The 17097-nt window shown below is 37.0% G+C and overlaps 1 protein-coding gene across 1 annotated transcript in view; it reads left to right on the top strand.

The window, feature by feature from the left end:
- Positions 1-411: 411 nt before the first annotated feature.
- The window catches only part of LOC126373909 (carboxylesterase 1E), a 31535-nt gene continuing 14849 nt past the window's right edge, over positions 412-17097 (top strand). Inside the window, exon 1 of the mRNA XM_050020266.1 lies at positions 412-838. Coding sequence (XP_049876223.1) covers positions 427-838 — 412 coding nt within the window. The 5' untranslated portion in view covers positions 412-426. The remainder of the gene's footprint in view (positions 839-17097) is intronic.

Raw genomic sequence — 17097 nt, 5'->3', positions numbered from 1 at the left:
CACGTAATTCACGGTTTTAACGAAAAGCACTCGAAAGTGACATCGCAGCGATACTTCCTTTGTACCTTAAACAAATACTTTCTTGCTAGTCACTTCTAACCACTCCGAGTACACAAAAGCAATTCCTTGGTCGCTATAACGACCAACAGCCCCACTGTTTACGAGCCGAAGTCTGCACGAGAAACAGTAACGCACCACCTTTGAGCCCGAACACCCACCACCCAGCGGCTGAACGATTTAAATACACGTAACAAAAAAAGAAAAATTCAAAAGTAAACATTCGTTTTTCAAATTAGAAGAAAATAGTTATTGCCGCGGAAAAATAAATTTAGATTTTCATATTTAGAAAGTACTTATCGTTGTGTTCGTTATTTTGAATTTGACTGTCGAACAAAGAACTTTAGTGGCGGTTTGCATTTCAGAAAAATGATTAGAGTGATTGTGTTGCTATTTCTTACATCACTGGTTCTATCGGCCAGGGAACCGAAGCAGATTAACTTGGCTAACCAGGGGACGATAGCTGGGATGTACATAACAAGGTTTCGAACTAAGAGGGTAGCAGCGTATGTTGGTATTCCTTACGCGCAACCTCCATTAGAGTTCAGGAGATTTACCCCACCCGAGTTTACCGATCTGCCCCAATGGGACGGTGTGAGGAACGCGACGATATATGCACCGGATTGTATGCAGACGGACCCTAAGAAGGATGATGTGCAGAATAGTTTGAAGAAACACGATGAGTTGTTTATGAAGTTGTTGGACGGTCAGCTAGACGAACAACCGAGGAGAAAGGAATATTCTGAAGATTGTCTCTATCTGAACGTTTATGTCCCTGATGGTAAGTAAACCATTTTTATGGAATGACAAAGTGGATAACACTGTAGATCCTTTCTTAATTTATTTCCGAATATTAATCATTAGGTGTTATAATATATATAGGTACGTATATGTACGTTTTCTTATATATAAAAAGGTACTTCACTTCACTTCACTGTAAGGTAAAAGGTACTTCACTGTAAGTACATATTACCTCATTCAGATCGATAATTAATACTTGATTAGGTATATTATAACAGCCTCCGTGGTCTAGTGGTTAGAGCGTTCGGCTCACGATCTGGAGGTCCGGGTTCGAATCCCGATGGGGATATTGTCGAAATCACTTTGTGAGACTATCCTTTGTTTGGTAAGGACTTTTCAGGCTTGAATCACCTGATTGTCCGAAAAAGTAAGATGATTCCGTGTTTCAGAGGGCACGTTAAGCCGTTGGTCCCGGCTATTAGCCGTAATAAACACCTCCACCAACCCGCAGTGGAGCAGCGTGGTGGAGTATGCTCCATACCCCCTCCGGTTGATTGAGGGGAGGCCTGTGCCCAGCAGTGGGACGTATATAGGCAGTTTATGAGGTATATTATAACAATAGAAAAATAAAAATACTGTGTATTTTTTAAATATAGAACACGCAAGTGTATAGTACACCTACTCCTCGCCAGCTATGTTTAAGTCTCAATAATAGGGGGCGAGCCTATTGCAATGAATCGGGCACATATCCTGGAAACCACGTGATATCAATCATCTATGATCCTAACATGAATTCTAAGTCGTAAAGTCGAATTCAGTAGTACAGAGCCCGCGCCGGGATTCAAACCCGTGACATTGGGTTGTAGGACACGCGTTCGCCGAACAAGGCTATCACTGATTTGTTTTCTATTTAGTTTGAATTTTCTTTGGAGATTGAATTGGTCATTAATTGGGTTTTCTCCCTGTTCATCATTAGTCCAACCTCAAGGCTCGCTGTGCTTAGATCTTGGAGCATTTGAGTCGAGGCAGACCGCGTAAAAGATGGTGTGACGACCTCAATGCTTATCGCAAGGATTGGCCGGAGATCGCGCAAAGTCGAGAGGAGTGGAAAAATCAAGGGGAGGCCTTTGCCCAGCAGTGGGATCGTATAGGCTAAATAAGATAAGATAAGATAAGATTGAATTGGTGTTTGGATAATAGATAATGAGAAAGACCCAACAGGGTCCACATAATATCAGCGTCGTGGTTCACGCCGCGACTTGTGCTGAGTGAGGCCCTTTTATCTCAGGACGTCCACCACCACCTTATGATCATTTCGAAAAACATCCGTCTTGCTTTTTTGTAATTGTTTTAGTAGAATTTCGATATGATGTTGTTGACTTTTTTTGTGTGTGGCGACCTTTTACAATAAATAATTTCTATTCTATAATTGAAATGACATGATTTCCAGGATTTGTGTCCGTTTAATGACAATAGGCTCGCGCTCACATGGGACTTCAACATAGCTGGGTACATACAGTCAACCTCTACCTACTATAATAAAAATCACCTTTGATAGTTTTATACCATACATTATTTCTCCTCTAAATGTAGTTACAATCAAACGCCTAGTTTTTTTTTACTATTAGTTTCCGTTTATCAGCATACAATACAATTTTATAATAGGCTAGTTTCCAACTAATCAATTTTTTTTTAAATTTATTTATTTGATAAACTTTGAGTATACAGTTTTGACGCATAGCATCGCTAAACCAGGAATGGTTTGTCTCGATGCTAGGTTCACTAATTGCTAAACGTCAAAACACAATGTTCCACACAATACCAGCGTCGTGGTAATTAAATAAATAGGTATTATTTACAATTATTTTTAAAGTGAATATAATAATTAAATATTTTGTGAATATTTCAAGAGTTTACCTGTTACTACTATTAATTATTCTTATTCTTAATATCGAGCCAAATTGACCAAAAAGAAAAGTCGTGATTATTGCATGGTAGCCCCCTTATATATTTATTTTATTCTATTTTTAAGTATTGAGCCCAATGGCTCACATACTTATTGGTACGGAACCCTTCGTACGCGACTCCGACTCGCACTCGGCCGGATTTTAAAAGTGCATGTATGGATTTATCTCTGACTACCTCAATTGGGAATATATTCGTGTGTGCTATTTTGTTAACAAATCAGTTTAAAAATAATACTGTTCTGTAATAACATTATCTGTAATTTCTTCGGGTACCTAGAGAAACGTAAAAGAACTAAATGAAAAGCATTTTCTTAGCTTTACAAAAAAAGAAAGTTTCAAAATTTTCTCGAATTCGAAATACTTAGTAAGTACCTATAAAACTTTACCTCTGTAGGGTTTTTATTTCTACGTAAGTACTTTCGATTTTGTATGGGTTTAGGGAAACCTCGAAACTACGACGTTTTTGCGAATAATGTAAGCTTACAAATTTATTTAATGTTAGCAAAACCATTATGATACGTATCTGAAATCTAAAATATACCTACTTATTTATTTCATAATTAAAACACGAATGTTGGTAGTTACATCATAGTTAAACGGGCATAAGATTTATACAAGGTGTGATATAGTAGTCGTTACATGAGTCATGTCGGGCGCCTTTGGCGGCTCAATAATAACCCTGACACCAGGGTTGATGAGGTTGGTAATTCACCTCACAACCCACACGATAGAAGAAGAAGAGTGACAACGTAACGAAAACAGTCGCAAAAGTATGGAAATAAAAAAAATTAAAAAAAAACATGATTTTTTTGCGACAGAAAATTCCACTTGATGTTAACTCAGAATCATGGTCTGATTCCATCAGACGATGTCACTAATACCCTGTATAAAAAAACAAGCAATCCGTCCGCGTCATCACTACATTTCAATTTTGGAGTGGTTCAGGTGTACCTCCCAGCGGTCCACCCCGAACCACTAGTTCATCCTGGTGATGGCTGGACAAAACCACCAGCGGCGGCAGAGCCAAGGGGCCGCCTGGTCTATTATCACCCTTTCAAGTAGATGACAGATTGTCCCTCGAATGGTCGGGCTGTGAAAATGTATAAATGTATAAATGTCAGAGCACAATTTCCAAAGTATCAACTAATCTCATTTCAATGAAAATGTTATCATTGGTGACAGGACTAAAATTAGCTCTATCCCTTTCTTGCACTTATTATTATTAGGACGGCACTCATTTGGGAGCTGTCGAACTGAAATTGGGTTGGGTTTGTGTGCACCCGAATGGGCACCAATGTATTTTATTTTATTTCGTGTAATTTCATTTTTAATAATAATATTAATTTTATTTGATTTTATATATAATTTAATTTTAATTTATCTAATCTAATCTGATGTACTTATACTTATAATTATGGATATTAATCTGAAATAAATAATTTGAATTTGAATTTCAAATGGACAATTCCACCTGTATACAATAAAATTCAATGAATGTCATAATAAAACTGGCCACTACATAAAGGCATGTGGGCCCTTCATTAACCTACTTCGGGATCCAAGGCTCCCAATCAGATAAGAAAGTCATTTTCTTTGCCAGGGGGAGGCAAAGGCGGCAATGCCATTCTGCCTTGTTCAAATTGACCGCTGGCTTCCGTAAAACCTCATATTTATTTATTTTTCCGGCCGCGTATATTTTCATTATTCATTCTAGAATAATAGAGTAGGAGTTAGCTAATAATTTGTTACGAGGCACAGGGTCTAGGTTAGTAACACGCTAGTTTGGTACCTAGAATGTAGGTACGTACTTACATAGGTACTGTGATGGATGTAAGGTTATGGGGGTCTATTGTAGGTACCTAAGAATTTACTATGGTTGAGATGTGCTCAGATCAAACAAGAAAACGGTACATATTACGTAGCAATCACTTTTTAATGAGAAGAGTAAATACTTATGTATAACAACAAAGAAACAAACTTCTGAACATCTACTCAGTCATCCCGTGATCACGGCACTTGCAACAGTGTCGAAATATCGGGAGTCTCATATCCCTATTTTAAACGCGGTAAGAACTCATTATTATGTGTTTTAATCTGCTGAGAAAAAGTGAGTGTTCAGCCTCGGGCGACGGTTTCAATCTGTCAGCCAAAACATGCGACCCCTCTCAAAGAATTCAATATACGAAAACTAAAATAAACCGACCATAAACTAACTCACGAAAGCAATACGCACGTGTGCGTCGCCCACTTTCTTCAAACTACCTACTGAACTGCCTACGCTTTGGCTTAATTTCATAATGGTGCTGATTCCTGGGGGCTAAAATGGCCACATCGTAGCAATTCATCTAAGAAAGCAATATTGCTATTTGACATTTGATTGCATTGCACACTTACTTTTATAAATATATATGTGCAAATATCAAATAGCGACATTGCTTTCTTAGATGAATTGCTTTGATGTGGCCATTTTAACCCCTCTGTACATACCATCTAATTTTATTTTAAGTTGTACTGTCATTTTCTTATCCGCCGAAAAGCAAAGGGACGGGTAACAGGCATAAAATGTATGGAACACTATTCAATTTTGGCCAGCAATCTAATACAACCCTCTAGAAATTTTACATTGGCCAATGACAGAATATGATAGCGCTCGTCAAACGGGTTGCATACCAGCGAGATATTTGATTCGCCGGTTATTCATTAATCTTTCGAACGCCGGAACGCGGATCTCGACCAGACACAATGTAAAATCTATTGTGTCTAGTATCTCGGCATATGAGAGGTTAATTCAGTCATTCATTTTAAAATTAAGAGTTGTTAATCATCCATCCCTTTCCTTTTCGGCGAATAAGAAGATGACAGGTATAACTTATTGTATAACTAGATGGCGTCTATAGGAATTAGTACCATTTTTCAAATTAATTAGGTACTAGAAGGTACAGAGGGCGGTCCACGCAGCATATAGCCGTACCGAGTGGAAAACCATAACCTGTGGTCGCGATCCTTAGCAGTGAGGGAACGACGAAGAAGAAGAAGGAGGTTTTCGGCTGGGAGCCATTTAGCTTGAAGTCCTTCTTAATTACTAAGTATTGCAAAATAAAGCCACTTATTAATAAAGTGTGAAATGTTTTGATTTTTCTTTTTACAAATGGACAGATTTGTAAGTAAGGAAAACTTAGAATTGTTCATTTGAAGTACTTGCTCTTTGGATGTTGAATACCAGGGATAGAAAATAATAAAACTTTTGCGATGACTTAAAACAAAAAAGTTTCCCTAGGAGGTTTGTGTAGTAGTGTAGTTACAATTGTACTTTTACCGGTTGTTAGAAAATGTAAAGAAAGAAAGAATGAAAGTACTCCCGGACACCAGAGAGACAGACAGACAGGTACATTACATTGAACAATGACAGAAACCATACGGAAATCAATACACAACAAAAGATCCGAACACCAAGATAAAATCATTAACAAAAAAAAAAGAAAAACAAACCAAAATAATATAAAATAATAATAATAATAACAATAAGTAGGTATGTGAAGCTGGTATGAAGATATACAGCGATAAAAGTTAGGTATTAATTAATCAGTTAGTTATGTAAAATGCAGAAGGAGGTAACCATCACATGCAGCGTTTAGACCAAAAATGTAGACCCTAAATAAAAACAAAATTATACCTGCAAAAATCCTGTAAAAATCCATTGAGCTCAGATGCCAAATGACATCATGTGCCAATTTATCGTCGAGGATTAGCAAGCTATCGGGTGTGGCGATACCTGATTGGGACTATTTGTCACTGATCGGCACAAGGAACAAAGAATCAAAAATATTTTTTAAAAATAAGCTTTGTTTGAAGGAAATAAACCTTATAAAACTCCGCGGCACGGTACATGCTATCTACGTAATTGCGACAAATTATCGTGGACTATTGACCAATAAACACTGAAATTAAAAAAAAAACGTTTCGATGGCGTTCAGTTTTTTCAGCCCAGTATTTTGCCACCCGGACAGCCATAGTTCATTTAGAAATAAGTTACTTAATTGTAATTTTCACTAATACAGTTTGGCTCGACCATTATAGACGCCGACACGGCTCACTTTTTTTTTTATTTTTTTTTTTTAGATTTGCCGCAGATGGCATTAACTACTTGGCCGGACAAATGGGGAGCGCTGAAGGCTGAGAACCCGGGCACGGCTCACCACCTATCACGCCAGTCTACCAATAAAGTTCATAACTTAGTTCATCTTGCGTTGGATATACTTACTTATCTCTGACCAGCTCAATTGGGAATATTATTGTAAAAAACATAGAACATGTTTAGCTGCTTGTCTTCCCGGGCATGTTTTAATTCCGACTAAGCGATTGTTTTATGTCTAATATAATAATGATGTAATCTAACGGGTTGAGCGTCGGGTTCACAATCCGGAGGCTCCGGGTTCAAATCCCAGTGGGGACATATCACAAAAATCACTTTGTGATCCCTAGTTTGGTTAGGACATTACAGGCTGATCACCTAATTGTCCGAAAGTACGATGATCCGTGCTTCGGAAGGCATGTTAAGCTGTTGGTCCCGGTTACTACTTACTGATGTATGTAGTCGTTACATGAGTCTTGTCAGGGGCTTTTGGCGGCTCAGTAATAACCCTGACACCAGGGTTGATGAGGTTGGTATTACACCCCACACGATAAGAAGAAGATATTTATTATAAATGAAGTAATGTTGTGGATAGATTATTGATATTGATGGGTATAACACGAAAAGATTCATCATAATCGACTTTAAGACTTCATATCAACAGTGGCTGCAAGTTGTCTTTGATTATTTAGTCTGCCAATCCCATTAGAGATTACAGGCGCATGCTTTATGGCAATTACGCGAAAAAAATGTGATTTAAACCCTTTAATCGTACGTTCCAATATGCCTTAGCACCTATAGAATTTGTGCATCGCGTATGTATATGGATTATGACGTTGTATTATGCATGGTTTATCCTCCTAAGACCGAATGTTCTTTATAAATCCAAACCCCATTGTTTAACTATTGTGTCTGGAAATCTCGGTCTTAAGAGGATAATAAGACCAGATATGCTCAAAACTGACAGCTAGCATTTTCATGGTTAGCCCAGCTGACGTCATCCGACCCTGCGTTGCCATTTCGTACAAAATAAATTACCCACGTCCTATGTTTTTAATTTACTTTGCAACGTACAGTTTTGATGATTTTTGTATTCGTGAGAAATTTAATATTAGTAATTTAATACATTAGTCAATAATTCGCGCCTTTGGAATGTTGGTGATACTACTTGAATGGTAACACTTAAAACATCAATGTGCTAGCAATGGCGGCTTGTCATAGGATTGAGCATACCTGGTCTTCTTATACCATGGTGTCGCGCACCATACTTAAACCGTACCGCATCAGTAGTTCTCTTGGGGGTCGCCATTGCTCGTTACGTGGGTTTACCCTCGACGCGTGACCTCTGGCCGGGTCTAAACGAGTTGCTACACCCTAAAACGGGGTTGTTAAGCTGATTTAACACCTCAATGTAATTTATCGCTTGTGGAATTGTCTTAACGAAGCTAATTTAATCATGCAGCCCTAAGGAGTTAAAGTTTCCTCACAACTTTCTGGCTACATACGTACTTCCGCGTCGCTTGATTGGAGTTGGGAATAGATCTATATACTTCCAGTACTTACAACCTTCACAATAGCGTAAATACGGTGGACCTGTTTTAACAGCTTCTGACAAAATTGATCATCATAAAAACGGCACACCGCTGTCAGTTTTTCAATCAGTTTGTTCAACTGATCATTTTCCCATAGGTATGTCGTAAAAACCGACAGAGGGATTGTGATATTTTTTCAGTAACTTGTTAATGATACAGTTTATCATTGTTAAAACAGTTCGTTAGTGTTTGCAGCGTGAAGTAACAGATTTCAACGACACTTTATAAATGTTATACATATAAATTGTTATACAGGGTGGCCCAGAAGTTCAGGTTCAAAATGAAAAATTAGATAGAGGGGCTCATTAGCTACCAGAAACCCCCCATGTATGTTCAGCAATTATTTACGGTTTAGGAGATATGACCCATTTTGTACCTTTTTCTAGATTTTCTACCTTACTTCAGAAATAATCATTTTGTCGCTATCCCTTTCTTAATAATTATTTTATTTTACTTCACAACTATGCCTAAGGCTGTGTACCGCTCAATCAAAGATAAATCAAAGTCAAATCAAAGATAAAAAAAAAGTTATCGGAAGTCAAATTGAGAATTCGACCAAAATTGTTACAGTTGTTAATACTTCGCCAAAGAATAATAAACACATGAGATTGTCATGGACCCTGAAAGTATTTCTAAAAACTGCTCCATTTAATAGGCTTTTAGAAACATCCAAAAAAAGTACCCTTAATAAGGGCATAAAACTAAGTAATTAGCCCTCAAAGATTGCAAGACAGACAGATTTGAAGGAAAATTTGACATTCTCATACAATGTAGCTGCTTCTTTCTAACTAAAGACACATTTTCAGTTAAAAGTAAATAAAAATTATTTTATTTTTATTTATATCTCCTAAACCGTAAATAATTGCTGAACATACATGGGGGTGTTTCTGGTAGCTAATGAGCCCCTCTATCTAATTTTTCATTTTGAACCTGAACTTCTGGGCCACCCTGTATATATATTATGTTATATTTATAGTTAAACAACCTCCGTGGTCCAGTGATTGAGCATTAGGCTCACGATCCGAAGGTCCTGAGTTCGAATCTCGGTGGGGAAGTGTTACAAAAATTACTTTCTGATTTACCTAACTAGGGAGTTTGGTTAGGACATTATAGAATGACCACTTGATTGTCCAAAAGTAAGATGATCCGTGCTTCTGAAGGCACGTTAAGCCGTTGGTCTATGGTCCCGGTTACTACTTTATTATTACTACTACTGATGTAAGAGATTGCTGATTGATTACTGTATTGTACTCTTAAAATTTCTTTGAGTTTTCTTGTTTGTACAATAAGGTATTTGTTATGTTATATTATGTAAGTGATCGGTTAATAATAATAACCCTGATAGCAGGATTGATGAGGTTGGTTGTCTGCCTCACTACCTACACGATAGAAGATGAATAGTTAAAAATATTATACAAAAAGTTATAAAACATGTTAAGTATATCATTGTTTTCGCACATTATGTGTTTATTACGTAGATTATATAAGCTGAACAATTGTGTTATTAGTTTTTTTTAAGGTACTAACTGTCAAACAAATACGTGTGTAAATATGTGTAAATAATTACTGATCCAATGGAAGGTTGACGGTGGTTAAAGCTCAGGGTACCTTTTTTAAGTAAGTATCAGCTGTCAAAATATTTTGTTGCGTTGTATAATTATTAGTGTGCATTTGAATTGTGACCTTTAATACATTCATTCAATGTAATACCTACCTAGCATAAGTAACAGGCAATTTCCTTTAGCCTTCGACAGCAGTTGTTGGTAACCCTTTTCGAGTTATCGCGATTTTACAATGATATCATCTACCCTCCAAACGACTGTTTTTTTTCCACCCAATGGAAAGTATTTCCACGAGTAAGTGACATAAATATATCTTACAATCCTTCACTCATTGATCGGATATACGATCGGGCATTGGTAGTCGTACCGACGGATATGGAGTAAGGGCCGTTTGGATAAAAAATGGCCGTTGGCTATTAGGTTACAGATTGAGTGACGTTATGAAAAATTTTTCACAAACATTTTTATAAAATATAATAGCATTTACAGCACCAATTGCTATATTTGAGCATTGTGTCAAAAATATCCAAGTACACGGATCTTTAAGAAATACAAAACGTGGTTTACAGTGGAAATTTTCTCTTAAAACAATTTATTTAAGTTTCAAAATTACTTAACACTTAACTTTCTTTAGCGCGGTACAAATATTATAAATTGATCTTTTAGAGATTATTAAGTTCGGGTATCTTGGAAAGTTTCTTACTAAGCTAACATGAACCACTTTATAATTGCAGGCTTCGCAATTTTACGCGATAATATTTTAGCATACTTTTGAAATTTTCGGGACAAACTTTAATATAGTAGATAATTTAATTAGTTTGCTGTATTGAGATTAAATTAAAACAGACACCGTTCTATCTAGATTGTGGCCATTATAAATGGATGATAGGCTGTGTGACTCCCCGTCATCTTACAATTATGTTTACCTATTACCTATTTTAAGATTAATATCAAAAGTTGAAGTACCCACATTCCCGAGAAATGTATTTTCGGAGGTATGTGACCTGACCTGTATTAGTCTGGTTTTCTCTTCGCGGATGTGAAGGTCGGACAAGCAATCGCTTCTATAAAAAACCGGACCTGTCAAATCGTCAAGTTAAGTAAGCGGACCCTGTGAAAAACGGGATAATGCTAAGGGGATGATGGTCATAAATGGAAGTAAATTCTAATTATTTTTAGATCAAAATTGCATTAGTAAGGATATCATTCCGCTCCACTAATTGTCACCATCGATCAAAGTTTTAAGGTATCCTAATCTCCGTATTATAATACAAATTAAACCCGAAACTCCTAACATGAAAGTAATTAGTATGCGTCGGTCTATTCAAATTTGTCGAGTAACATCGCGACCCTAGCACGCACAGTTTTGATTTGGTTGCTGTTTTGCATAAGTTTCCATGTTCGTAATATACTGGTCAAAAATAGCTGAAAAATATAAATTAAATGACACAGTCTAAATAGGAAAAAATACTTATTAGTCTTAAAGTAACTGAGGCTTTAGCCAATTTGCACACGATAATGACATTTCAACAGTGAAAGTCATAAAAAATGGGATTGTCATTTTACATGTCACTGGCGATTGTCATGATCGTTTGCAACTTGGATAACCCCCAGGTCGTTGTTTCACTTGAACACACATAAATGAAATAGGAGTATCATAAGAGACTGCGACTGTACTTAGCCTCAAAGGTATATTTTATCCACATGGGAAGTGAATAGGCTCAACTGTGGTTTATGTGAAAGCAAAAAAAAGAACGATGTAACCGTTAACACCGTTGAAGTGTGTTACTATTACTACAGAGTGGCATTACATGTTCACAGTTAGTAGAATGCAAGTAACGTTGCAATACTCGTCCATTGGAATGATGCTACAAATATAGACGTTGTCAAATCTTAAGGTTACGTAAACGGACCCCGTGAACACGGGATAACGTTAGATAGGTGCATAGACATAAGGCTGACGCTACACATCCCGGTTTTCTTGGCAACTGCACTGCAGCGAACGGTGATGGCTTTAATACTGAAACTGTCGCAATCTTGATAAAAATCGATAAAAAAATCTTAGAGGACTGAACTGTTGTATAAGTCTGATAAATGATTGCTGTACCTACACAAAAATGGGATCCCAGCCGATCTGGATTACTTAGACTTTGGCAAATGGTGTGATTTAACACTTGGATAGCGATAATTCTTTGTAGCTGCAGAACATTTAACTTTGCCAAAAAGGTTATTATAAGGTTAGTGATTATTTAGAAGATAGGAATGCATGGGATTAACTGTCTGAGAACTGATATTAGGCAGCTAAATTACTCAATTGTAGGTATAACAATATTTTATGTTTATTTATTTTTAAAGATCGGGCTCTGTGCCGAGGTTTTTCGTGCAGTTTCTTTTCCCCGGCTATACAGGTTGTGAAAAGCTGCAGTAGTTTTAGGCGGATGAGACGTTCGTTATGTAAAAACCTATTGAATTAAGATATTTTTGAATTTGAATTTGAACATCATACGGATGATAATATCCTTGTACCTATCTATATTATAAATTTTCTTGTTCTTAATGTTAGCTGTACTTTTATTGGTGGAGTAAGTTTCCCATCATAGACCATGGAACAAATTAAAGAGAACGTCGTGTCTTATAAAGAAAACAAAATTGGCAATTGCTTTTGAATTGGGAACCACCACAAACAATACCACCAATATTGGTGTAGCATTCTCCATTATTGTTTATTTTGATGAAGTTTCTCATAGATATGAGAATATACTCGTTATATTCGTTTTAAATTCTTGATCTTTTATTTGAGGTTGCCATGTATGTATTGACGGAAACCCCTGCCCTATTTTCCCTAAAAAGTAGCATGGAGAAAGCTACACCGACAAGAGCGTGGCTCTTAAATTAGTAATGATGATGTATGTATTCCACAGTCTTCGCCGGCAACTCGCCTAACACCAACCATTTGATACCGTTCATTGATCAGTGTAATGTAACAGTATACTTACTATTTATTTTTGGGAGTTATTTATAGAATCCACCCTCTTATAAAGATGACTGAATGTTGGTTATTTATAACACTCACTGATCAGTCGAACACCAAAACCTCGTTAATAACAATGAGTATCACGTGCCGGTAAATTGCCTATTTTTAACTTCACCTTATTGTTGCCTTGTATGACCTTCACTATCTACCAGACAAAGAAAAGATTGACGTGTTAGGATAATCAGTCATAATTAAGTTGCTTTCCTCACTCCACTCTCGTTTCATACCTCTCTACTACTTTAGAGCTTCAAACAAAATTAAACCTAACCTAATTTACCGACCATTTTTTTCCAGAAAATTCTAACAACAATAAATCAGTAGGTTCAATTTCGTTCGTCGTTCGAAATCTTTTGTGATGAATGGATAATTTTTGGGACTTACATTTCTGATGGCAAGAGAACAATTCTTTAGAAACTTTAATCCCTCTTCGACTTTTCTTTCATTTTCATCATATATTTTATTTGATAGTTGATCTGATGATATCTATCTATCTGATAGTTGATTGCGTGGTCTGTGAACCTGTACTTATTATTTATTTTTGTCTCTAACCTACCCTACTGCCGACCTCTTCTCTATTCTACTGTTCTTTATCCAGGTTTGCCTATCCCTTTCAAAAGGCATCCAAATAGTCTTTCTATCTTCTTTTGTGCCTGCCTCTGATGCAACGTCCATCTGTAGAGATACCCATTCCGAACATTTTTATGTATTCTACGGCATTTCTTTTAAAAGTAATATAGCTGCTATTTGCATCATATTACGAATTTTCGATAATTGATAAATTAAGTAATTCATTTGGTTCATTTCAACCCGCAGTAGAGCAGCGTGGTGGGGTATGCTCCATACCCTCTCCGGTTCATTGAGGGGAAGCCTGTGCCCAGCAGCGGGACGTATATAGGCTGTTTATATTATGTGTGTATTTGGATCGTACATCAGGTATAAAACAAATAAGCTATTCAATGAAGTAAACTTTGTTCAATGAATAGATAAACAGGATAAAATGCAATGTACCTACATTTTCTTTTGTATTTCGGACAACTTGAAGTTTTTATTAACAATTAAGCTGGCTTTAGTCCAGAGACTGATGCCAATTCGCAGTCAAGTAATGTTGTTTATAGTACATAGCTACTTACTTATACAAACAGCCAAACTACTCGTATTATAATAACTCATTATTTACTCATGTTGAAAATGTGGATACGGGTCACCATATATATTAGATTATGTAGTAGATATCCTTAAGTTAAATGGAACTAATCAATCGATACTTACGCTCATACTTTTAAATAGGTAAGTAATTACCTAACATAATTAAGTTCACGATTTTATTTCCAATTGGGTTAGTTAGAAGTACACCCAACAAACCCACCCTCAGAAAGAAAAGTCGAATTTAGTGGTTTACCCATGTTTAGCAGCTGTGGTAGCCCAATGGATAGATTACTTGCCTCTCACTTCGAATCCCGCACAGCCTTCAACCAATGATTGTCGATTTGGTTTCGAATTCATGTTTGGATCATAGATGATTATCACGTGCTCAGCGGTGAAGGAAAACATCGTGAAGAAACCCACATTTCCGAGAAATGCATTTTCGGAAGTATGTGGCCTAACCTGTATGGGGCTGGTTTTCTCTTCGCAGGTTGGAAGGTCAGACAGGCAGTCGCTTCTATAAAAAATCGGACCTGTCAAATCTTTAGGTTAGGTAAGCGAACCCTGTGAAAAACGGTATAATGCTAGGGGGACGGTGAGTGGCCTAGAACCCGTGAAAATACGATGTAAGTCATACATATTCCGAGCAGAACTATCAAGGAGTTCAGGCATTTACAATTATACAAATAAACAGCTATTAGTCACGAGCAGTTCTAATACTAACCTGAACCTAATTTCAATAAAAACTACAGTCACAAAATTACAGAAATGCCAACATTCTTTCGCAATTACCTCTGAAAATCTTGCCTTGTAAACACACCAGCATAACTTGATACCTATGAAATGAAAGCTTTAGAACTAACTCTGAGTGGTATAAGGGTAATGAGGTGTCTCTGTAAAATGGCTAACAGTTTTGCATGCAATGGAATGCAAACAGTTATTGTACATTCACATTCATGTTGCTCTTGAGTAATTCGTGCCTTCGTGATGGAAGGTTCTACATTGTAAAGAAATCGCTTCAAGTTTTTTGTTCTGTATCCTACATTTTTCTGCACACATAAACTCCGTCCTTATAGCCATAGAGGCGGCCAATCAGTTCGCGACACCAAACACTTCAGAATCCCGATACCGACCCCGCCGGCGTAGTCGACGATTTCCCTCATTCGGCGCTTATCGCTGTCCACCCATTAGGGTCGATTAATTCTTACAAACATTCTTCCTCTCAGACACCGCCCTGAGCTGAGGTTCGCGCTCAACTGGGCACCCTCAGGCCTGTTGTCTTAAATTTTGTCCCGGGTGAGAGCCCTCAGCGCTCCCCATTTGTCCGGCCAAGTAGTTAATACCATCTGCAGCAAATCTACAGTAAGTCACGTCAAAAATAAACGTACACTCCGTTCAAGCAGTTATGGCGCGGCAGATATGGTTCATTTTGGAAGGGACATTTCCGTCCTTACTTGGATAATAGTCCTAACATGGGCTAATCATAAGGATGACAGGGTTGTTACAAAAAGTGTGCGATGGTGTCGCTAGATCTATTTTTAAACACTGGTGTTCTTTGCACCGGGACGCAAATAAGAAATAGTTATTTTATTTTATATCAAAACTAGAATCATTTATTCAAATCAAATCAAACCAAATCTAATATACTTTATTGCACACAAACAAAATATAAACATTTATAAAACATTAAGTAACAGTTCAAATATGGGAAGCAATTTTTTCCAGACAATCACTACCAAGAAGAAGTTATCATGGATAAACTTGTTGAAGGTCAATATAACATTTTTGAATCTGCGTCATTTCGCAAGGTGGTGTAAAAATTGTTTCTTTTATTTTAGTTCAAATTGACTTTTAATAAAGAAATTAATAAAGGTCTTTATTAGTAGACTGACAGTGATGATATCATACTTACAAAAGTTCTTAGGGCTAGCTTCTTCTTCTTCTTCTATCGTGTGGGTTGTGACATGGATCACCAACCCCATCAACCCTGGTGCCAGGGTTGTTATTGAGCCCCCAAAGGCCCTGACATGACTCATGTAACGACTACGTACTTACAACAGTAAGTAGTAACCGGGACCAACGGCTTAACGTGCCTAGAGTTAGCTTAAAATAAATTATCTCTTTACTTATAACTATCTATGCATTTAATTCTGTATAAGCTATGCTACACTGATTATACTCCACTCATAGTTTCTAATAGCACCAAGTACTTACTTCCTTCAGTCAATAAATCAATAGACTTCTAAGTATATCAAACCGAGCCGGCGCTGTCATTTCGCTCACTTCCTAATAGTGAAATATTCATAATGGGAACTTACATGTGTGGATTTATTCAGTTACATCTAGTACTTATAATACGTCAATGGATCGAAACTTCACAAATACTTTGATGAGTATTTTACCCGACAACGGCGTAGCGAAAAGGAGGGTTATGTGTTTGATCGCTATGTATATGTATTTACGTTAAGCTGCAAAAGTCCAATTAGTTTCTTGCAAAGTAATAAATGAACTGATTGAATTAACTGATGAAAAGTAATAAATCTTTGATTGTATATTATATTTAACACAGGACATAAAACACACGGAAAGTAATACAAAATATCGTAGAAAAAGCAAAAAACAAACCAAAAACATAAAAAAGAATTACCCTAACCCAATAACCCAGTTCCCTTTGTTCCCATAATCTGCAATAGTCCTATTACGAACCGGGGATTGTCTTTGGGTGCACTCCCATAGTGTTTACAGGGATAATCGCCGGTTGGTGTCACACAATATTTAAATTGTCTTAAGGTGCCTTTACGAGTTGGCTTCGGCCCCACGCACGCCTTCCAAAAGTCTGAGACTCCATAGGCCCGAGATATGGAAACGA

The sequence above is a fragment of the Pectinophora gossypiella genome, chromosome 16 (assembly GCF_024362695.1).
Source record: "Pectinophora gossypiella chromosome 16, ilPecGoss1.1, whole genome shotgun sequence".
NCBI classification, from domain to species: domain Eukaryota; kingdom Metazoa; phylum Arthropoda; class Insecta; order Lepidoptera; family Gelechiidae; genus Pectinophora; species Pectinophora gossypiella.
This window is presented reverse-complemented; position numbering and strand designations above follow the sequence as displayed.